The sequence below is a fragment of the Natator depressus genome, chromosome 7 (genome assembly GCF_965152275.1).
Source record: "Natator depressus isolate rNatDep1 chromosome 7, rNatDep2.hap1, whole genome shotgun sequence".
In the NCBI taxonomy this organism is placed as follows: Eukaryota; Metazoa; Chordata; order Testudines; family Cheloniidae; genus Natator; species Natator depressus.
Window position 1 is genome coordinate 1868635 of NC_134240.1, and position 20315 is coordinate 1888949.

Below are 20315 nucleotides of genomic sequence, written 5' to 3' on the forward strand. Positions count from 1 at the left end.
AAGAGGTTTTTTCTCTGTCAAGTTCAGAATATGTTGAGAATTATTAACTATGTCCTCTCTAAGAAGGACTCGGTCTTCCAGTTCCGCTGGATTGAGGATACTGGGATGCCACTGTATGCTCTGTATTGAAGTAAATGTTGTTATCCTCCAGGTGTGCCAACTTTTATTTTATGTTTTGGTTGGGGTTTTTCCCTCCAAGATTTGAATGCATTTAAAAAAAAAAAAAAAAGAGGAATTAGATGAAAATGCAAGGAACAGTTCTACCTTTCCCAAACGGATAGATGTTTAGAAAATAGTTATCTTTGTTTTGTGAAATGAAGTTAGGTTTTTTTACTTAGATTCATGTCTTGACATTGATGTGGATTTAAACTAAAATATGCTTTGTCAGTTTCAGCATGTGTGTTTGGCTTCTGTGTCATCTCCAGTGTGAACACCCTATCATATGCCATTCATCCTTCTGACATTGTGCTCTTGGCTGCTTGATCTAGTCCATAACATATTTGATTCTATGCAAATTGTCCCTGCATTTGTGCTAATCAAAAAGTGCTGTGGCATGCAAATTGTGTTGATACTTCTGATTTGTTTCAGGCATTCTTAGTACTGCCACCATTTAAGAATGTATTTTTTGTAAACTGAATACATACAGGATGGTATAAAAAGACAATCTAATTTTGCATTAATTGGAGTGGTTAAATATAATTTTGGCACTTCAAATATTAGCTATAAAGAAAGTTAGGGGGGCTTGGGTCTCTGATTTTCACCAGGAATATGCCTTTTCCACTTCTGTGTGCAACCAAACCATTAAATGACCTAATGGGGGGAAAAACCTGACACAACTGAAGAACATTGTTTAGAAAGAAGATACATGTTAGAGGTCTTATTCCTTCACCCGCTGACTTTCCTGGTCCTTCTCACGTGAACAGAGAGCAACAATACCCAAAGTCCGAAGGTGCAAACAATTCGATGTTTATTGGGGTGAACTTCCAGCAAGCATGATTCCAGTTTCCTTCCTCAGTGTCCCCTTCCCAGGTCTGACACCACAGAGCCTTGCCTGTGTCCCTGTTCCCGTTCCCATTTCCCTCCCCCCTTAGCAAAACATGATTCCAATTCCCCCCACCCACCCTCCCTCTACTTCCTGATTTGACTGCAGACTATATAGTAAAACTTGAGTTCTGCTTTGCTATACCTTAACCAATCATTTTACTGAAATGTAACTAACCAATCCTAACATATTGTAACATGGTTATCTAACCAATTATATCACACCACCTTAATTGGTTTACACCATGGGTGGGCAAACTTTTTGGCCTGAGGGCTGCATCGGGTTTCTGAAATTGTATGGAGGGCCGGTTAGGGGAGTCTGTGCTTCCCCAAACAGCCAGGCATGGCCTGGCCCCATTCAACCCCCCTCTCCTTCCTGACTGCTCCCCCACCCCAGGACCCCTGCTTCCATTCAACCCCCCTTTTCCCTGCCCTCTGACCGCCCCAACCCCTATCCATGCCCCTGAACTTCCCTGCCCTCTATCCAACACCCCCCTCCCCCCCCCCGTTCCCTTACCGCGCGGCTTGGAGCACTGGTGGCTGGCAGCGTGGCTGCACCAGGACAGGCCGCCGCGCAGCACAGAGCACCAGGTCAGGCCGGGCTCTGCAGCCCCGCTGCCCAGAGCATTGTGCCACGCAGTGGTGTGGCTGAGGGGGAGGGGGGCCAGCCTCCTGGGCCAGGAGCTCAGGGGCCGGGCAGGACAGTCCCGTGTGCCGTAGTTTGCCCACATCTGGTTTACAACCAACAGAATTAACTATACAGCAAACAGAAACAATTAGAGAACCAGACAGATTAACAATAGAAAAGTGGGGGCCATAAAGATAAAACATACAGAAATGAGGGTTTTCACAACCACAACTATTGAGAAGTGATTTCTTACCAGACAGGATGCTATCAAACTAAGTTTCCTTTTACATCTTCTAGGCTCTTCCCTTTATCTGGAGGTGATGGGAATACAATCCTGTCCTGATAATGATGCCTAACAACCCACTAGCACCTTATTTCAATGTGACTAGTTTGGAATATGAGTCTGTGACTGGTCGCTTCCCAGCTTATGGCTGCCTCTGCTGCTTAGCCAAAGGCCTTCACTTAAGAACAAGGCGTTTTAGACTATCACAGTGAGAGAAGGCCTATAAACAGGCAGACTGATTTTGATCCTTGTTTTGTACCTCTATAACTAGCTAAGTGATAAGAATACACCTAAATTCTTAGAGTATAGGCCTTTACAGACAGGCCTGAATATCTGTATCCTAATAATACAGGCTACAGAAGCAGCGTTCTGTATTCCCCATTCCCTGATTCTTGACTAAGGACAAAAGTTTCATGGGGGCACTAATTGGTGAGGTGACTGGCAGAGGTGTCAGGCTTTTCTCCTCTAGCTTTCTGGTCTGGATCCTGTTCGAGTCAGTGCAGTTGTGTGATAATGTGGCATGTTGTGATGATGGGATATGCTGAGAGGAAGTGAATGGGGATGAGAGGGGAAGTGTGTCAAACATGAACCCCTGTCCCCAACAGGCCCCTTGCAGCCAAGCAAAAGTACCGTATGTGCAATTGTGGAGCTGGGAAGGGAGAGCAGAGGGAGCTGGATCCCAAGGTGTCTGACCTGAGTGAGGGCCTGATCCAAAGCCCATTAAAATCAATTGGAGTCTTTCCACTGACTTCAGTGGGTTTTGGATCAGGCCTTGAGAGGGAACGAGAGGAGTGCAGGAAACCAACACTCCGCAAAACCTTTCAGAATACTGTCCTCCTTTCAAAGCTTTCCTAGGACTCCGGCAGTTCTTTAAGGGATCCTTAAGCAAGGCATTTATTAGAGCACTGCTTGTTATGCAAGGTCTAGTGAATTAAGAGCTGTACTATGTGCCCAATTTATTTTTCTTTTTAGCATCTACACTTTATATTTCGTGTCACAGAAGTACAATTCCACACATGTGGAGGAGACCATTAGTTTTATTTATTGTAAATAAGGAGTGTTTTGTTGCACATCTTTGGCGAAAGCTGCCTAAAGTGTTCCAAAAACAAACCCACGCTGCAGCTGACGGTCCCATCACCTTGCCATGGCTATAGCTCTGGTTGAACTTGGATTCCCTCATGGGCAAAATACAGAGCTCCGTCCTCGGGAGTATTTTCAGCAGGCTAAACTGTTCATTTAGAGAGTTTACTGGTGAATGAGAACATTGTATAATGGTGCCTATAGTCTGAGTTGCTTTCAGAGTCGGGTCACACAGCACATAAGTTGGTCTCCTACCATTTAACAGTGTTGCCTTCAAGAGCGGCGAGACCTGCAGAACCTTTAAAATGCCACGAAGCCCAATTTCTTTGCCTCTTCATTGATTAATTTTGTGGAGGAAAATAATGATCTGGGTGAGCACTAGGATTAAGAGTCTAAATAGCTAACTCTCTTTAGACATCTCCACATGCTGTGGCTGAAGTGCTGTACTGAACCTTTTGGGGGTAGAAGTTGGTAAGTGACGTTCAATGCTGTGCTTGGGGAATTAGCCACGTCACCGCACTACATTAGAGGAAGTAAGGGTAGGTTGCCTTCTGTGGTGCTTTCCCATTAGCAATTAGAACGTGTAGCACTTAGCAGCTAGTGGAATGGAAACCTACTGTGTTTTTTAAATGGCCTAATCTAAGTGGCGTGAAGGACCTTGCAGTGGTGCCTAATGTGTGCAGCCTCTTAACTAGAGGGATTTGAATAACTTTTAATGTATTGCTTACTGAGGGGCCTGATCCTGCAAAGAGCCATATGCCTTCATCTCCCTTCACTTCATTCAGGGTTAAGGCAAATCAGTGCCCAAATATGGAAGTTCAGGCTGGTTTCTTTTTCCTAGTTTTAATATTGCCAGTGCTAAAGCTGCTAGCAAACAATAATGAGTAATGCAAACAAATATCCATGAATATTCCTCTGAATTTCTCAGTGATTTCACTTTGGCTATGTTCATGACCCTTTTGTGTTTGCTTTCCAACACTTCTAGCGCAGAAAGTGAATTTCAAAGACTCATATGTGAGTTTTCACAGAGAAATTTGGACCCATAAACGTGTTTCAGTAGTGCTTGTGTGCATATCCAATCATGGAGCAGAAACCATACTATGTGACTTTAATAAATTACAACAAAGCAAGAAAACTCAAATGTCACATTTGCAATCTGTTCACAGAGCAAAAAGTTCCAAAAGATAAATCAATTAAATCGGAATAACATGTACAGAAATCATGGCTGGCTAACAGACATGCTGCTAAGAGAAGGAGGCTAAACTATTGCAAATTATTCTCTCAGCTTTACTACCAAATCTTTTTGAGATATCTTACTTAGGTGGTGGCAAATGCTGATTCTAATGCAGGTTCCTATGGCTCTGAGCTTTTGGCTGGAGTGATTGTCACTTCCCCTTGCATGTTCAGTTTTTTTTTCCGACTGCATTAATTCTGCTCTCACTTAAAAATCCATTCATTTTTTGTGGTCAGAAGTTGTACGTAAAGTACATGGGATGGAGGATGGTGTAAAAGGGAAAGTATAACTCACTCTTCATTGCATGCCTCCTGACCCCAGGAAGCATTAATAAATGAGCAAGCTTCTCTAGGCAGGAAGGTAGGGGCTGAAAGAGGACATCTCTGGTCGATTCCATTTCCCTTATTAATGTGAGTGACCCCAGTTGCCTTATGGGTGTTCCTTGTTCCTTAGGAACAAAGAATGTCGGCCACACATACAGGATGGGGGACTCTATCTGGGGAAGCAGTGACTCCGAAAAGGATTTGGGGTCCTTGTGCATAATCAGCTGAACATGAGCTCCCAATGTGACACTGTGGCCAAAAGAGCTAATGTGATCCTGGGATGCATAAACGGGAATCTCAAGCAGGAATAGAAAGGTTATTTTATCTCTGTATTTGGCAGTGGTGCGACTGCTGCTGGAATACTGTATCCAGCTCTGATGGCCACCATTCAAGAAGGATGTTGAGAAATTGGAGTGGACTCAGAGAAGAGCCGTGAGAATGATTAAAAGATTAGAAAACTTGCCTTCTAGTGTTAGACTCAAGGAGCTCAATCTATTTAGTTTAACAAAGAGAGGGTTAAGGGGTGACGTGATCAGTCTATATACCTACATGGGGAACAAATATTTAATAATGGGCTATTCAATCTAGCAGTGAAAAGTATAACACAATCCAATGGCTGGAAGTTGAAGATGAGACAAATTCAGACTTGAATTAGGGTGTAAACTTTTAACAATAGGAGTAATTAGCCTTTGGAACAATTTCCCAACGGTCCTGGTGGATTCTCCATCACTGACCATTTTTAAATCAGGATGGGATGTTTTTCCAAAAGCTCTGGTGTAGGGATTGTTTTGGGGAAGTTCTCTGGCCTGTGTTAAGCAGCACGTCAGAGTTGATCATCATAATGGTCCCTTCTGGCCTTAGAATCTATCAATCTTGTAAGTGGAGTTGACCCCAGGAGCAGGATTTGGACTTGACTATGGGTGTTTTTTCTTTGGCTTTAAATCCTTCAAGGAGAAAGATGCCCTGCTGACGGTCATAGTGTGCTGGTGTTCTGCCTTTTACATCACCATAAGCCAACTTCACTGCCTTAATTATTCTTCCTTTTTTGAGTGTACAGATCAGATACATAATCTAAATGTTTCAGGGTAGAAAGAAATTATTGGAATGTTACATACAAAATGAATGGATTTTATTTCCTATGGCTGTTTCTCATACAGCTTTATTATTGAATCACTCTAAGTAAGATGTACTTTAGTGTAACTAAAAGTGCTTTCAAGACCCCCCGAGTTTGACGTTTTGGCATTTTTTGATGGGTGGATGTGTGTCTGTGTGAGATTACAAACATAATGTTTCATCAGTCGATAAGGATTTTAGTACAGAAAAGTGTAGTTCATTACATTACGTGCACAATTATTTGGCTTTTTTAATATAAAGGGCATTTTAAAACAGTTCAAAATCAATATATTCTAATTCATAGAAAAATGTATGAGTATAACCATTGGGTAACCTAACTAACTGTACAGCTAACAGTGTGACTGAATGACACTAGAACCAGAATAATGACTTGTATCCTCTCTCTGTCTCTGTCTCTGTCTCTCTTTCTCTTTCTGTTGTCTTCAATAGAGCTTACATCATTTTGAACATGAATTATCGGTAACGTAAGCTAATGCTGATTTCTCTCTTTAAAGATGTTCTGTTTCTGTATGGGAAAGCTGAACACAGACCTTGAACTTCTCATGGCATAAAAAAGGAACAAAGAAGAAGTAGATCATAAGCTACTTCATTAATTATTTTAATTAAATATAGCATCTTTAAAAACTATCACTACAATGATTTTGTTTGCATCCCATTCTCTTAGCAACCTTTAAACATGTAATTTTCACAGTTGCTGTTGCTTTAAACTCATTACTGAGGTTTTTTTTGTTTCAAGTCAGGCTTCAGCTTTACAGTATCTGATAAACTTTCAATTTCTTGTAACAAACTCTTAACAAAAATGGCACTGTAAAAACCCTTGATAGGTGTTGGGAGTGTTCATTCATAAAATCCTAGGGATAAACGAATGATTCATTGGCCCTGAGCAGCGTCCTCCAACATATCTGTAGGGAAGGCCTCCTGCTCACCAAGCTCTTGCATCAAGTCACTTTCTCCCTGTAAATATTGTAAAGTATTTTCCTGCTGGACAAGTAGCTGCAATTGCACCAAAGTATATTTAACTGCAGTGTAGACAGACCCTCACTCACCTAAACACCCGTGGCTGGCCCATGTCAACTGACTCATGCTTGTGGGGTGTAACACTTGCCATGTAGATGTTTGGGCTTGGGCTGGAGCCCAGGCTCTGGGACCCCACAATCAGGGGGGAAGGTCCCAGAGCCCGGGGTCCAGCCCCAAACATCTGCACAGCAATTTTACAGCTCTGCAAGCCTGAGTGATCAGACAAGGGTGTTTTAATTGCAGTGTAGACCTGCTCTAAGGGTAAGTTTACACTGCAGTGTAAGCCGAGCGTTAGTAGAACTCAAATTAGCAGACCCTGGTTTGTTAACCTAGGGTTTGAGTGTCTACCCTCAATTATAACCGCAGGTTAGGAATCACTGAACCTCGGATCCCAACCTGGGGCTCCAGCGTCTACGCGGCATTGTATGGGCCTGAGTCCAACCACCCATATCCCAGACTTCTTGGCACCCTCTCCAGAATCCGGCCACTCCCACCCTTGTTTGTGGTGCAGTGTGGGGAAAACTGACTGTCCATCAAACTTGACTGTGCAGAGGACAAAGAAAGTTGGCCCATGGGATTGTGGCCTCCCAGAGCACGAGTCCAATGGGGCTGCATTTACACTGCAACGCAATACAGCTTGGACCCTCCACCAAGTTCTGTGCCGTTTGTATATAAATGGAAGGGTGTTAGGCCTGAGCTGGCATTCAAACCTTGGACTTACACTGCAGTGCAGACATGCCCACAGAGTCTCCAGTCACCGATTGACTACATCGCAGGGAGGAAGGACAGAGAGATGACTTGTTGCCTGACACTTTTATAAGATGTGCTGATTGAAATGAAATAACTATTACATTTTATAAACTAGAGGCCAGGTCCTGCAAACCCTTAGACACCGGTCACTAGGGACACTCACGTAAGTGTATGACGGAATGGGCCCCAGTGGAACAAATATGATGTTTGTAGGTGGTTCTCCCGCCTGACTTAGACACGGTTTCAATAGCTACATCTGTGTTAAGGCTAAATTCAGATTTAAATTGTCAGATCAACTAAAGTGCCTCCGTAATAGAGAAAAGCTGAGTTTCCCCTTACTGCACATGGGTGCTGGCAGTTCTGTTTCCAGTTCAGTCGTTACACAGTATGTAGCTCTAAGGGCTTTCTAAAAAAGTACAAAAAGTAAACTGATCTCCCCCTCCAAAACAGTAACCAGTCTAGAAACTAGGTAACATTAGTGCCCTGGACTGATTGATCAATTGTGATCCATCATTAGATGTATGATGACTTTTCTACCTCTGTTCTCATCAAGTTTACACCTTTTTTTCCTTCTATGTTACTATTATCATTGTCCCTTTACAGAAGTCCAGCCTTTGTTGTTCATATTCAGTATTGGACAACTCATCTTTTTAGCCTCTTTAGTCTGTTATCTTCTCCGTTCTTTGTCTATTGTGTTCCGAGTCTTTCTCTGTCCTATCCTATCAGTTTCTCTGTTTTGTCTCTTTGCAATCTCGTTCCTTACTCAGATGCTCTTGACTCTTTTGTGGCATATCATATTAATGTCTAATTCATTTGATCACAAGTTAAACAATAAGGATGTGGGATGACTTCACCTACCCTTTTGTTCTACTCTGACCACTTCAACCTTAATGCTTACCATCCTGCCTCAGCCTTTGCTGTGGATCACCATTTGTTCTCCCTTCTGCCATGAATTTTAAGTATCACTCTTCATAATATTGCCCCACACTCTGCTGATCATAAGTGAGCACATTAGTTAGTGAGACTCTAATGGTGGGGATAACTTTCCAATAAATGTTATTAGTAAACTTAGATTTTTCAGGTCCAGTTATCTGTGCTGGCATAAGGACAAATCAGATAGGCCAGTGAATTACACAGTGATGAATTTGGGCCATCTCTGATTTTCAAATATGTATTAAACTTTGCTTCCAGCTCAATTACCAAAGAGAGGGATGGATTTAAAAAAAAATCTCTGCAACAGAGAGGTGGTCCCACTTTGCCCAGTGTGGGAGTCCTTCTTTGAACACTGGCATTTCTATTGGAGAGGAGGAGAGTAAAACAAAGACTTGAAACAGCCACATATTTCCATAGGAACAGGAGGATTTCCCATCAGAGGATTGTCTCCCCCTTCCCCGCCTTGCAGGAGGTGCTGGCTTGTGAGGAAGGGACACTCTTGTCCAAGTGTCTGAAGTACAATAACCATAGGAATGCAGTGAAGTCACTGGCCAAATAAAATGCTTTTTGTATAAACATTCTCCTTTTTGAGGTAGATTTTTCCACATAGGAACAATCTTTAAAACTGACACAAATTGAAAATGTTTCAAACTAAGGTCCTTTCCTTCTAGAACTCAGCTTGTTTTATTACAGCACTTATTTTTCACCACCACTTACTAGTGTGAGACTAAGCAGCAACAAGGAAGAATGGAACAAGTTGAGAAGGAAGTGATTGCTTCAGCTGCTTTCCTTGTGGCTGAGCATTGAATAACTTTTGAATGTCGTTCTGTGTGACTTAATTTCTTACGTAGTCATTGGGAGTGTTGAGTTAATGGAAATATGGCAGCATGTGGTTCTGCTCTGGTAACTATTGCTTCCCTTAGCCTCTTATCACTTCCGTTCATTGTCCGATAATGGCAGAGTTTTCACCTCTGTGTTCTCCAGATACACTAAACCTGGCATGACTAAGTGCGATGCTGTATCTTTCACATTCCCCTCTTTCCTGTGAGTCTATTGATTAGCTCAAATCACCAAAAAGTACCTGGGTGATGGAGGTAATCAGACCTCCTCCACCCCTTGCAGAATATGTGGTGTGTGTATTGGAAAGAGTCATCCTGTTATCTGGCAGAAGAGGGCACGCTATAAATAGGCTTGGCAGAATTCAATCTATATATATTTTTTTAATTTCAACTGATATCCATGTTAATTTTTAAGCATTTAATTCTTAGAGTAAAATTTTCACAGTTGTGCAAAATTATGCGTTTTTTAAGTTCTTATTTTTATTGATTTTAAATTTTCAGTGGCAGGCAAATATGGGGGTGGCAGACAGTGGGGGAGGTCAGACAATAATTATTTAAGTAATGTTCACATTCAAAAAGTTAAGGCTTTAAACTGTTAACACACACACACCGTCAACATCACGTGTCAAAAATGTAAATACCTTAAACCAAACGAGTTCTCAAGCAGCTTTTTGCCTATATGCAAATTTTGATTATCCATAGAAATATTTTTTCATCTTTGTGTATAGTGAAATTGAAGTTTACCAAGATTTGCTGCTAAAAAATCAAATCCTTCCAAGCCTAACTAAATTTCCCAGCTCTGACTTTGTATGGCCATGTGATGTGGGGTTGCAAGGGAGCATATCTGAAACTCTCTGGCTCTTACGTGCCCGTGTATTTTTGATGTAAGAGTGTAAAGTTGACACACTGAGTTACAGAAAGTGAAGCATGTGTGTGATCTAGACCAGTGGTTCTCAACCAGGGGCCTGGGGCCCCCCATGGGGCTGTGAACAGGTTTCAGGGGGTCCTCCAAGCAGGCTAGCATTAGACGCACTGGGGCCCAGGGCAGAAAGCTGAAGCCCCACCATGTGGGACTGCATCCCAGGGCTCCGAGCCCAACCACCTGGGGCTGAAGTCAAAGCCTGAGCAACTTAGCTTCATGGTGCCCCCTGTGGTGTGGGGCCCCAGGTGATTGCCCTGCTTGCTACCCCTGAACACCAGCCCTGGCTTTTATATGCAAAAAAACCAGTTGCGGCACAGCTGGGTCAGGGAGTTTTTATAGTATATTGCAGGGCCTCAGAAAGAAAAGGGTTGAGAACTGATCTAGAACCCAGAATGTAGCAACACAAGTCAAGATTTTTCAGTGCTAAAAGTGCCACTGGCCAGCACTCAGGTCTTTGTGGCCCTCGTAAGAACTTATGATGCAGTGTAATCTATAAAAGGATGTCACTACTCAATAACTAATTTTAATAGGAACTTGCCTTTTTCTATTTCTTAGAAAATGGGTCTCTTTATACCCCTTATCAATACTTTCATGTATAGCAAATGACCTAAAAACAGAATTTATGGACTGGAAAATCTGGCTAGAGGGGGAAAAGAACAGACTTTACAGTGTAGCTACACCTGGGACATAGTAAGAGACTTAATGCCACAGCCCAACTATTTTATTTATTGGGTCTGGCTTTGTGAGATGGGGGCAGACTGCTTCACTTGGTGTTAGCACTAAGAAACAAACCGCAGGAATCGGAGATGAGGGGAAAGTCCTGGAAATCATTTAATTTCATCCCTCAGCCAGCGCAAGATTCTTATAATTTGTAGTTGTATGGCCCCTTCAGTCTCCAAGTAACGGGGCATCCAGGGCTTCCCTTCAAAGGTGACTTGGATGATCTCTTATCAGGGGACTGTATAGCCTGCACTTACAGGAGGATGGATGTGATCTCCTAGGTCTTTCTCGCATCTAATTTCTATGTCCTTCTCCACAATCTGATACCTATTTGCAATACTCAAGAAGTTACATATTTACTTGGGTGAATGACTTCTCTAGTTGATTGATTATTCTAGCAAGGCAGCTGCAATTATTAGATCAGCTTAGTCTCGTTTTTGGTCAGCTAATCTTGTGGTGGTGGTTTCTTGTGTAATTACTGTCTCATTTTAACAGGAGTGTCAACTATGCCGCCGCCACCACCACCACCAGCAGCTCCTCCACTTTCTCCTCCAATGGATGGGGCAGTGCATCCTGACCCTTCGCCTGCTGCCAGTGCCAGCCGAGAAGCCTTACTTAGCTCCATTCAAAACTTTCAGAAAGGAGCTTTGAAGAAAGCAGACACGTGTGACTACAGTGTTCCCAGGATCAGCTGAAGTTAACTCTCGACAGCAGGATCGGATATTTTTCCCATGAACAAATGTCCTAAGTTGAGGCATGATCAGCTACTTCATGGTGGTCTATTATTTTGCAGCTGTTTGTTCACAGCCATTTCAGCTTTTTCTAGAGAAATTTCTCCTTGTCCTTGAGTAGCAGCACTACATTGTTTGAACTGCATTGCCATATTGTGGTGATAACTCTTGACTTCAGTTATTCCAGTTAAAATGAACTTTAGTTAAGTGATTTTTGGGGAGGGAGGGAGGTAAAGCAATATTTTTGCCATCTGAAAATAGGAACAAACATGAGGATACTGACTCAGTACATCTGATTCCACCCTACCCCTTGTTTCAAACACACTTGAAAATCTAATGTTAGTCTGCCCTATTTTCCTACAATTCCTTGTAGTTGGCACATTACATTTTTGCTGCATCAAAAACCAGCCATTTACTTTAGATAATTTTTTTTTAAAAAAGCACTTAATCCAAAGTGTAGTACACTGGTGAGGGAACTGTAGATTTAACTCTGTCTATGGCATATTCAACAGTGTAGCATGAATGCTTCTCATGCTTATATGTAACTAATGTACTGTTGGAATGACCACCCTAAACATGTAGCTGTTTCTAGTTACCACATGTGCTGGGGAAACAGCCTGCTAATTCAGGCAATAAAATGGGAGTTAATTAGCACTGATTATTCAACACAAGTTCTGGATTGGGGAGTTTTCAACACAGGCAAATTTTGCATCCACATGAAATTAATCTTGTTCTTGGGGAAGCTGCAGAACACTTTGTTTTAAAATGCTGACTGAAAAGATCCTTTTATTCTATGATTTGCTTAAAACCTTAAACAAATTGCACTTTAAAGGATTATAGATAATCCATTTTAAATTCAAGTACACATCAGTGTTTACTATGCAGAGAATGTCATTGTGTATAAAGTTTCATGTAACCTGTGATATATATCAGTCATATTTTTATTAAAATAAATGTCACTGGAATTCCTCCAGTCAGAATGAGGGTTACTGCTTTAAAATAAATTGGGCTGTAAACTAGAGAATCTAATGCAGCCGAAGCTTCTACACCCTGCATTTAAGTGATAAGTACTGAAATGACAGGCTAGTGCTACATCAGCTTCCTGACTGTCCATGTGAAGGGAAGGAATTCAGCTCCTTGGGTAGGTGAGTGAGGCTAATTCAGTTCCCTCCATGAAGATACAGTTTGGTACTGCATCTGACAGTGACTGATACATGGCAACAATGCTGACAGGCTGTGGTGACTATCACTAGCTTCTCCTGAAACCATTGTTCGGAGGTTTACTTACTGTTCTAGAGGGAAGCACTTTTAAAGTAACAGCACTTGTCTAGTTTCTCTAGAATGACTTCACTATTACCTCCTTTTTTAAAAACAGCACCTTCGCTATCTACTCTCATTTCCTTATTGGGGTTAGGAGTGGTTTTACAACATCCAAAGAAGGGTTCCATTATTTCTGATAAGACCACTTAATTAAGCTCTCTAACCTCTTAATAGGAGCTGTAGCTCACAAAAGCTTATGCTCAAATAAATTGGTTAGTCTCTAAGATGCCACAAGTCCTCCTTTTCTCTCTCTCTCTCTATTTTTGTGTTTTATTTTACCAGGACTTGATCATGGATTACCCCTGTGGTGAAACTGAGTGGATGAAGGAGGAATAATTAAACTTTTTTTGAACAGGTGCTGCTGTTGATAGTATAGTCAAAGTATTTAAACTGCTAAAAAGGGTTAAGACTCTAAATACTGATCTTCCTCTAAACTTATGTTGAGCACCTTATCTTGGATTGAACAAAAATAGTCCATACTGACTTATTTCCTCTCTACAATCAGTTTCTTATCTGACCAAGGGAAAGCTCCTAGTACTGGACACCATAAGGTATGAAAGCACCTGTACAGCACAAGGATTTTCTTGAGACTGATCTTGCACATAGTTGGCAGCTCTACGATCATAATAAATTAGCATGTTTAAAGAAACTGCACCTTGAGTCCTGCAGCTCATTAGTTACAGCTGCCAAGAGCATGGGAATTGTTTTTTCTAAAAACCCACTTACACACACTCTTCTTTCCTCCACCAAACTAGGGCAACCAATGTACTGCAGCCAGCATCTCTCATTGTCCCTTGCAATTTCTCTCTCTTCTCCTCAAGTTCCACAGAGGCAACTCAGAGCACAGGTGACCCTTTATTTCTTTTACCATTTGTAAATGGTACAGAGGGAGGCTTATTTAGATACTGTTTTCCTTTCACCTGCTGTAATACCTAAGGCTTTTAATATAGATTCACACTTTACAGACTGAGTCTGGCACCCATACATGTAAGTGTGCTTTACTGCTTAGCTAGGTAGAAGAAAGTAGCTGAGAGGGTGACCTACTAAACACAGATTAACTACATAAATACATTTAAAAGGTCACCTGAACTTTTCCCTCAGTACAAAGAGCTCAATAGAGCTATACAACATTGAGTGTGTAGTCCATTCCATTAATGCTCTTAAGACACACACTTTGGAAGAGCACCATATATACAACCTAGATATTTAATATTTTCTTCACTGCAAATATGATATCTTTCACTTGAGGTAAGCAGTTGTCTTCCAAAATCTTTGCATAAGGCATAGGAACATCTGCACCTGTGAGACGCACAGCTGGAGCATCCAAATAGTTAAAGGCAGGTCCTGGAATAGAATGAAAAGGTTTTAGGAAAAGCCAATGTATTTTTAGCTACAGCTTTCTTCAAAGGAGTTAGGGTCGCAAAGTGATCCATGGGCCAATCCCTTTACTCCTGGAGCTGTCCTTTGATGTGTTAACCCTAAACCTATAGACATTCTTGCTTAATTCTCACCATCTTCACACATTCATGATGCATCTGATGAAGTGGGTTCTAGCCCACAAAAGCTTATGCCCAAATAAATTTGTTAGTCTCTAAGGTGCCACAAGGATTCCTTGTTTTTGCACCTTCAATGAAAGTTTACAGGGGAGGAGTGGAAGATGTGTCCCACATGCCCTTCTAGGGCATATTACCAGGTTGCCTAACTCACTACCACCTACACAGCATCTGCAAGCTCTGGCTCTAGGGGAATAGGCCACAGTAGAATAAAGGGGCAAAGGTTTTCACTGCTATGTGCTTTTGTTAAGTTAAATGGTTAAAAGTCTAACAGAAAACCTGAACCTTGATTTGACTAAAAATTTCCTCCCCCCCCCCCAAAAACAGTTGTCTGGAGCAGCTAATGTATCATGAGAGTAGTATGTTTAAGGTTAGTGAGCTAACTTTGGAAACATACAATACAAAGTTAAATAAGCTTCAGAAGCTATTCTGACCTACCTTCCATGATCCTAGCACAAATTTCAGCTCCTACTCCAAACTGCGGCCAGCCTCCTTCCACTGTTATAAGATGATTTGTCTTCACAACACTGGCTTCTATACTTTCCACATCCATTGGTCTAATGGTACGGAGGTTTACCACCTTAGAGAGAGCGTTAAGTGTTTTTTTATTTTTTGCAAGAGGTCCTTTAAGCCTATCTATAATTGCATAAGTGAGTACTATAACCTTTAACTTCATCTTATTACTTTGTTCTTATCCTCTCAAGGACAAGTGGCTAAAGAAAGTCAACACTTCAAACTGAGATCTAGGGCATTTCCTCCAACTGTGTATTCGGCAGCCATTATTTTAGCCATCTCTTTCCTCTGCAGAGGTACCTAAATTCTGTATTTCAGCTGTAGTCACACCCACAGAACAAGGAGGAACTACTCACTTTGTTCTAGGATAGGATGCTTCTACATGCATGTAGAGGACTAATTTTAGCCACCACATCATGCTACAGACTCCTTTCTCACCCTCCAGCATGTCAGAAGTCTGACTTTCTGGTCGTCCCCTCCCTTCATATAGGAGGTGTAAGCAATGAGCCTTGCACACACATTCACTTGTGTTTTTCTGCTTTAAGCCTCCTTGGATCAAGGCAAACAATAGCCCTTTCACTGTCTCTACATAGTTTAAAATACAAACACACGCACAGCACATCCGTTTACCTTAACTAATTGATTTTAAAACCAATCAGTGAAAGGGCTAGATGCTAGAATCAATATAGACTTGACCTATACCAGTATGGCTTATAGCCTGTTCCTAACAAGCTAGATCAATATAAGCCAGACTTATACTGATTTGAATGTCTACACACCCTTTGATTTAACTGAATCAGTTAAAAATAAACCCCACTTTAAACTGCTACAACTGTTTAGACAAACCCCTGGTCACCTTTTAGGAATCCCACTAAATGTCATCCTGCCTAGCTGCAGCACTACTGCCATGCATAAACAGACCATCTCAAAACACAAGCTTCCCTTTTGCTTGTGATTTTGACTTACATACATGGTATTAATTTGGCCCCAGCTCTATGATGGGAAATCAGGGGATGGCAGATACATGTAAGGAACACATTTGTCTCCATCATTGTTTAAATCAGTGATGAAAGAGTACTTTGAAGTGCAAACAGTATACTAGACTTAATTTTGCATAGCCTTAGTCCAATTTTAAAAACAGTAAGGAATTTCTTCACTAGAGACTGGAATCCTCCCATAACGCACCTCACACTCCACACCTTCTTTGACAAGTACAGCAGCTGCTTCCAGACAGTGTCCAACAGATCTGGAGTGTGACACTAAAGTAACATGGGTTCCTGAAACACAGAAGCTGGTGATGGATCAAGTTACATACGAGTTAACTACAGAAGTCAGGGTGTGGGAAGATCTAAGTAGCTATAAGTAGCCTTAAGAGGGCTCAAGACACAGTCCAGCTTTGAAATAGTAAGTACATAAGGACTGAACATTGATTTAAATGGACTTTAGTCTATTCAGAAGTGATTTATACATTAGGAATAGCCTGAAATTCAACATCTGAACTCATCCCGAGTTTGCGTATTTGAAGTGTCCAACACTTATACTCTGCATGCAGAATGAGTAGTAGCAACTTGCCATGGTATGGCTATGAAGTTCTCATCACTGCAAACGAACTTATGTATAATAAGAAATTTGAACCACTGCAAGTTTGTTCAGCACCTCAAAGGTCACTAGGATTCTAAACAAAAGTGGTTGTCTGAATGCAAGGAAGGAAGAGAAATGTGACAGATTTCACTCAGCAGCACATAGGTCTATTACCTGGTTCATTCCAGTCTTGATCCAGAATTGCACCTTTTTTCTAACAACCAAGATATTGTGACCAAAAGGATGGGACCAAGTGATGTTCTGTTTTATTAACATGAGGTTAATGCAGTATGTTAGAAGTTGAGTTTGGACTTTAGAGTTCTGTCCCTTTAAATATTTTCCTATTCCACAGGAAGAGATTGTTTTGTATGGGAAATACACTATTAATTAAAGCGACCCAACAGAGTAGGAGAATTTGAGGATCAGATTATGGGAAGTGTTAAGAGTATTCTGAACTTACCTTGCCTTTCTATTTTGGCTTTTCCAATAGGAACAAGAAAGTCCTTTGACTGAGCTTCTTCTGACATTTCAAAAGGGACTCCGTACATCAATTCATTTTCCAGCATCACAACTGAAAAAACATCAAGTGCTTACTTGGTTACTTTGATGCACTTCTCCAGATGAAAGCACTATACAGCATCATCCACAACCTCTCCTCCCTACTCTACCCTCCCCCCAAATTCCTAAAGTGTTAGGGGGCTCCATTATGCTAAACTCAGCTTACTTACAAGAGGTGAACGATAAAGGCAATGAAAGCATAGTTTAGGTAGCACGTTTGTATCAGCATGAAAAGTGACTCAGTTAACCTGAGCAGCTAGTAGTATAGCACTGTTTTAAAAGTTTGACTAAATGATCCTGTTTGTTAACATGGTAAAAAAAACAAAACAAAAAACCCCCCCAAAACCATAAGCATTTAAGTTTGGTGATTTGAGATATTCAGTGGTAGGCAGAAGCCTAAGACCTGATCCAACCGCCTTTCCTATGAGCAGTCCCATTATTCATGTGGGAAAGAATGCAGGAGACTAGTTCCTTAATAGGGCAATACAGTATTAACTCTCTTTTTCTTCTTGGTCACTACAGAAATTAAACATCTGGATCTCCCTATTCTCACTCTAAATTGAATTTAAACAAGAGGAACTAGGGCCAGGAGTTTGTGTAAGATTTCTCCCTTTAAGTTCCTGGAAGTCTGCAAAAAAGAGTCATATCATGTTTTAGGAAGATTTTAAAAAAGAGAACTTTGACATAATGGAACTCTCAACAATAGTAGTTAAACTCATTTGTACAGGAGACAGAACTTTCCCAGGAGGTGAGTCTAATACTCTGGAATGAATTCCACCAGGAACTAAAATCTATCACAAGCCGTACCGCTTTCTGCTCCAAGTGCCAGGCACATTTCTCTGACTTTGCTTTTTCTAATATAAACACAAAGTAATAGGTATTTATATATTAAAGACACGGTACCAAAACAAGACACTCCACTGCACATGCTTCTCTCTCTGGGGAGAGGAGGAGAATCACCACCAAGTGATAGGTGCATAGTCATTTGTGCCTGCTAGCATTAAAGCCACTGTATGCAGCATGCGCCCTTAAAATTCCCAAGTTCATTGTTATGGTGTTAGTCTTTAAAAAATCAATGCATCAAAGGTGCCCGATACTACAGTGATTTGTGCGATATGGTTAATGGACAGAGTAACTTTGACTTTTCTACTCTATGAATGTAGATTCAACAAGACGGCACTACTGAGTTAGTAACTAGTAATTTATAACTAGGGGAGTTAGAAGCTTGTCTGTGTAGTTTGTTTACCTGGGACAGCTCAACTTCAATAGTGTTAATTTTCTGTGAAGTTCTTAACCACGCACTAAAGCTGAGCTGGGAAAGGCACAAATTGATCCTATAACTTGTGTTGAAGTCAGCTGCAGATACTACATGCTAGGAAGTGTGCGCAGAAAAACCCTAATTGCTCCTATAAGGGCATGGAGAATTTTTGCAATAAAGCAGTGATTTTAAACAGCCTAGGAGTTAATCAAATAGTTAAATTTGCTTTAAAAAAAAATTCATTCAGAGACTAATTGGAGAATAAGTTTAAGCAGCTAGCACTTAATCATTAGACCATGGTATTTCTAAAAAGTTCCATTCACCTGGATTGTCATCCCGGACTGATGCTTTAAGTAGACCTTTAGCATCCTCTGAACTCCAAGGGCTGACTACTTTCAGTCCAGGACAATGCCCATACCAAGCAGCAAAGCACTGTGAATGTTGTGCTCCTACTCCAGCTGAGGCACCATTGGGACCTCTGAAGACAACTGGAACAGGCACTATGCCTGCAGACATGTAAAGTGTCTTGGCAGCAGAATTTATAACTTGATCAATTGCTTGCATGGAGAAGTTGAAGGTCATGAATTCACAAATCGGCCTCAATCCAGCCTGTTAATTTAAGACAGCTATATTAGTAGTTAAAACACTAGTTTAACTATCATAATAGCAAAGTATTTTGCATTTAACATTTTTCTGTTAAATAAATTAAACCAAGAGAAAACTGATCCCACTTCAAAGTGTCAGAAATTACTTACCATAGCAGCACCTACAGCAATTCCTGTAAAGCCCATCTTAAAAAGAACAAGAAACAAAGGATGAGTATGACTACAAACGATGGGGGGGGGGGATTTCTAATTTATTCATACCTCTGATATAGGAGTATCTATTATTCTCTTGTCTCCATATTTCTTCCAGAGACCTCGGCTAACCTGCAATTAGCAAAGAAAAGTTGGGTTGCTAAGATTATATTTCCAAATATTAGTTAATTCAGTTAATAAACATGAGTCCACTCACCTTGTAGGCACCATCATACTGGGCAACTTCCTCTCCCAACAAAAACACTCTCTCGTCCCTCTCCAGCTCCTCGTCTAATGCCTGATTCAACGCATCGCGGACAGTCACCTGCGGAAGACAGACCAGCCGCTCAGGGCAAGTACCGGACAACAGCGAACCCGCGTCTCCCGCGGGAAGCTGCGGCGGCCCCGCGTGCGCGGAGAGCGGCCACCGGCGGGAACGGGGGGGGCTGTTTTGCGGCGGCGCGGGGGAGGCTGCCCCCCCCCCGGTGACCCCGTTACCTGGGCGGCGGCCGGCGCGGTCCCGTGAATCCCGCGGCGCAGCTGCAGCAGCCGCCCCAGGCCCTGCGGAGAGACGGGGACACGCGTTAACACGGAGCCGGCAGAGAGGGGGCGGGGACAGGGGCAGCCGGCCCGGCCCTACCTGCTGGGGCCCGCACCGCACCAGCCTCCTCAGTGCCCCTGCGGCAGCCGCCATCTTGCCCCTGCCCTCTGCCTGTCGGCCCCCTACGTCACTGCGTGACTCCCTGTCTGTCCAATCAAAGCCGGGACCGACCCGTCACTGCCCGGCAGCCGGGCGCAGGGGGCGGAGCTACTCACTGTTATCGCGAGAAGAGACAGAAGCGGCCGCCGGGGATGTCTTTGCCTCGCTTCCGCCTTTTGGTGCATTGAGCGGGTTCCGCCAACCCGCGGGCCGAACGTCCTCTTGCCCTGCGACTACGGTGAGCGGCTTGGACCAAAAGTAGAACGGAGACGCCATCCTTTATAGCTTTGCTTTCCCCGGAGGGCAGGAGCCCATGGAAGACTTGTCTCCAGCTGCTGATGTTGTCAGACTTTACTGGTTTGGCCTGAGGCTGGCCACGCTGGGTGCTGCGTCCAGCTGG

General features: G+C 42.3%; 2 protein-coding genes across 5 annotated transcripts in view; one reads left to right on the forward strand and one right to left on the reverse strand.

Annotated features, from left to right (window-relative positions):
• The window catches only part of PXK (PX domain containing serine/threonine kinase like), a 52731-nt gene extending 40180 nt beyond the window's left edge, over positions 1–12551 (forward strand). For 2 of the 4 annotated variants that reach the window (XM_074957335.1, XM_074957336.1), the window contains exons 18-19: positions 6153–6182; positions 11400–11534. In XM_074957335.1, coding sequence (XP_074813436.1) covers positions 6153–6169 — 17 coding nt within the window. In that variant the 3' untranslated portion in view covers positions 6170–6182; positions 11400–11534. Of the gene's footprint in view, positions 1–6152; positions 6183–11399 lie in introns of all 4 variants that reach the window. The other 2 variants (XM_074957333.1, XM_074957334.1) reach the window with 1 other exon arrangement.
• Positions 9705–19983, reverse strand: PDHB (pyruvate dehydrogenase E1 subunit beta). Its single transcript, XM_074957337.1, has 10 exons — positions 19856–19983; positions 19714–19776; positions 19433–19540; positions 19285–19347; positions 19174–19209; positions 18742–19027; positions 17063–17173; positions 16207–16298; positions 14947–15088; positions 9705–14299 (listed from the first exon to the last, which is right to left on the reverse strand). The coding sequence occupies exons 1-10, from the start codon at positions 19907–19909 to the stop codon at positions 14154–14156; spliced, it is 1101 nt and encodes a 366-aa protein (XP_074813438.1). The 5' UTR covers positions 19910–19983; the 3' UTR covers positions 9705–14153.
• Between the last annotated feature and the right edge of the window lie 332 nt (positions 19984–20315).

Bases quoted from the DNA above. Each gene is read 5' to 3' on its own strand.
- PDHB (XM_074957337.1), bottom strand. From the start codon at position 19,909: ATGGCGGCTGCCGCAGGGGCACTGAGGAGGCTGGTGCGGTGCGGGCCC. The intron at 19,541-19,713 runs GTAACGGGGTCA...TGTCTTCCGCAG, and splicing joins CCGCGCCGGCCGCCGCCCAG to GTGACTGTCCGCGATGCGTT. The intron at 17,174-18,741 runs GTGAATGGAACT...ATGTTTTTTCAG, and splicing joins AGTCCGGGATGACAATCCAG to TTGTGATGCTGGAAAATGAA.